The 2221-nt window shown below is 41.5% G+C and overlaps 1 protein-coding gene across 1 annotated transcript; it reads left to right on the top strand.

The window, feature by feature from the left end:
• Positions 964–1899, top strand: LOC102165457 (olfactory receptor 1361-like). The gene has a single exon (XM_005661221.2). The coding sequence runs from the start codon at positions 964–966 to the stop codon at positions 1897–1899; it is 936 nt and encodes a 311-aa protein (XP_005661278.1).

Genomic DNA, 2221 nt, shown 5'->3' with positions numbered 1-2221 from the left:
ATTCCATGCAGGAATAAATTTGGAGCCTCAACTGTCTACTCCTGGTGTTGTTGGTGTTAAATGGGATGATATGTTTCAAGCAGTTAGCTCAAAGGAGGATCGCATGGAATAAATGTCATTGTCCAGAACAAAGTTAATCTATTTGTGCAGGTACAATGGGGGAGGAGAACTTCAGAGGGTTTTAATCTAGATTAGTAATCGTTAACTGTAGATTTCTACCCCTCCACAGAGTCCTTGTTCTCAACCAACAAGAGATGTTAACACAGAAAAATACATCAGGTTCAACATTTTACATATTAATTAGTCTCATCTTTACAACAACTCTATAGAGCAGGTAATATTACCCTCATTTTACAGATGAGTAAACTAAAGAAGAGAGAGGTTAAGTACCTTGCCTAATGTCACACAGCTAGTAGGTGGCAGAGCTGGAATTTAAATCCAGGATTTCTGGCTTCATAATTGATATCCTGAATCATTCTTTATTATTTCTTTTCATTTTAGAAAGCTAATCCCGGGAATATTTAGGCTGTGTGTTTTGGTTTTATTTCTTTTATTCCTATCTTCCTTGAGGTATCACTGATCAACAAAAATTATATGTAATTAAGATGTACAACTTCATGTTTTGATATGCGTAAATACTGTGAAATAACTGCCACGATCAAGCTAATTAACATATCATGCTTCATTTTAACAGCATCACTAAGAGTTGCCGCAAATAAAAATATTTGTCCATATAACATGCCGGGTATGGCTTTAGTCCCCTAATACATATTTTTATCACTTAATCCTTTCAACTATCCTAAGAAGATGGAATTATTCATCCCATGTAACAGATGAGGAAACTGAGGCTCAGAGTGTTTTAAGTGAGATGCCTCCTCAAGGATAGGTTTGACACAGCAATGAGGGGCTCTGTTTCCTTCCCACTGTTGATGCCCCTGTTTCTGGCTTTAGAGCTGCCTGGACATGGACAATCAGACCCAAGTCTCTGAATTCATCCTCCTTGGACTCTCAGAGCAGCCGCTGCAGAGGCAGATGTTCTTCACTTTGTCCTTCAGTCTGTATCTGATTGGGTGCATGGGGAATCTGCTCACCATCCTGGCCATCGTCTCAGACCCTCACCTTCACAGCCCTATGTACTTCTTCCTCAGCAACCTGTCCCTTCTTGACATCTGCTTTACATCCACCACCATCCCTAAGGTGCTTGTGAACCACCTGTGTGGGCTCAGCACCATCTCCTTCTCGGCTTGCCTGGCCCAGATGTATTTCTTTGTTGCCTTTGGGGCAGCCGACAGCTTTCTTCTCTCGGCCATGGCTTACGACCGCTACCTGGCCATCTGCTGCCCACTGCACTACATGACAATCATGAGCATTCTTCGATGTGCCTTGCTGGTGGTGATACCCTGGATCTCAGCCAACCTCATCTCCATGGTCCACACTATCCTGATGACCCGCTTGTCTTTTTGCTCTAATAGGATCCCACACTTTTTCTGTGACATCAATGCCTTGATCAATCTCTCCTGCTCTGACACACAAGTCAATAAGATACTGGTGTTGGTCCTTGGGGGTTCAGGGGTTCTCATCCCTTTTGTGTGCATCATGGCCTCCTACACACCTATTGCTGTGGCTGTGTGGAAGGTGCCCTCTGCCCGGGGTAGGTGGAAAGCATTCTCCACCTGTGGCTCTCATCTTTGTGTGGTGTCTCTCTTCTATGGGACTATTATTGGAGTCTACTTCAACCCTGCATCCACACACACTCCTCAAAGGGACATGGCAGCCACAGTGATATACACCATGGTCACCTCAGTGCTGAATCCCTTCATCTACAGCCTGAGAAACCAAGATCTGAAGGGAGCCCTCAGGAAATTTATCAGGTGGGGTCACTTTGCTAAGTCTCTTTGAACACTTTTTTAGATTCAATTGCTTTTGAAATCCACAAATGCCTTCCAATTTTAGAATTTATGGTGGTTCCCTCTTTTTTTTTGAAAGTGGAAACAAATTTTTTTATTCATGTACATTTTATTTAATTGAACATATTTGACATATACTACTGTGTAAATTTAAGGTGTACAAGTGTTAATTTGATAATTTACATATTGTAAGATAATCTCTACTGTAACTGCTCTATCACATTACGTAATTTTCCTTTCTATCTTACTGGTTGGGAGATAATTTAGTTTTAGTCTTTTAGCAAGTTTGATGATTGCAATACAGTATTGTTGTG

Source organism: Sus scrofa, chromosome 2 (assembly GCF_000003025.6).
Source record: "Sus scrofa isolate TJ Tabasco breed Duroc chromosome 2, Sscrofa11.1, whole genome shotgun sequence".
NCBI classification, from domain to species: domain Eukaryota; kingdom Metazoa; phylum Chordata; class Mammalia; order Artiodactyla; family Suidae; genus Sus; species Sus scrofa.
Note: the sequence above shows the minus strand (reverse complement) of the source record. Positions and strands in the feature narration are given on the sequence as shown.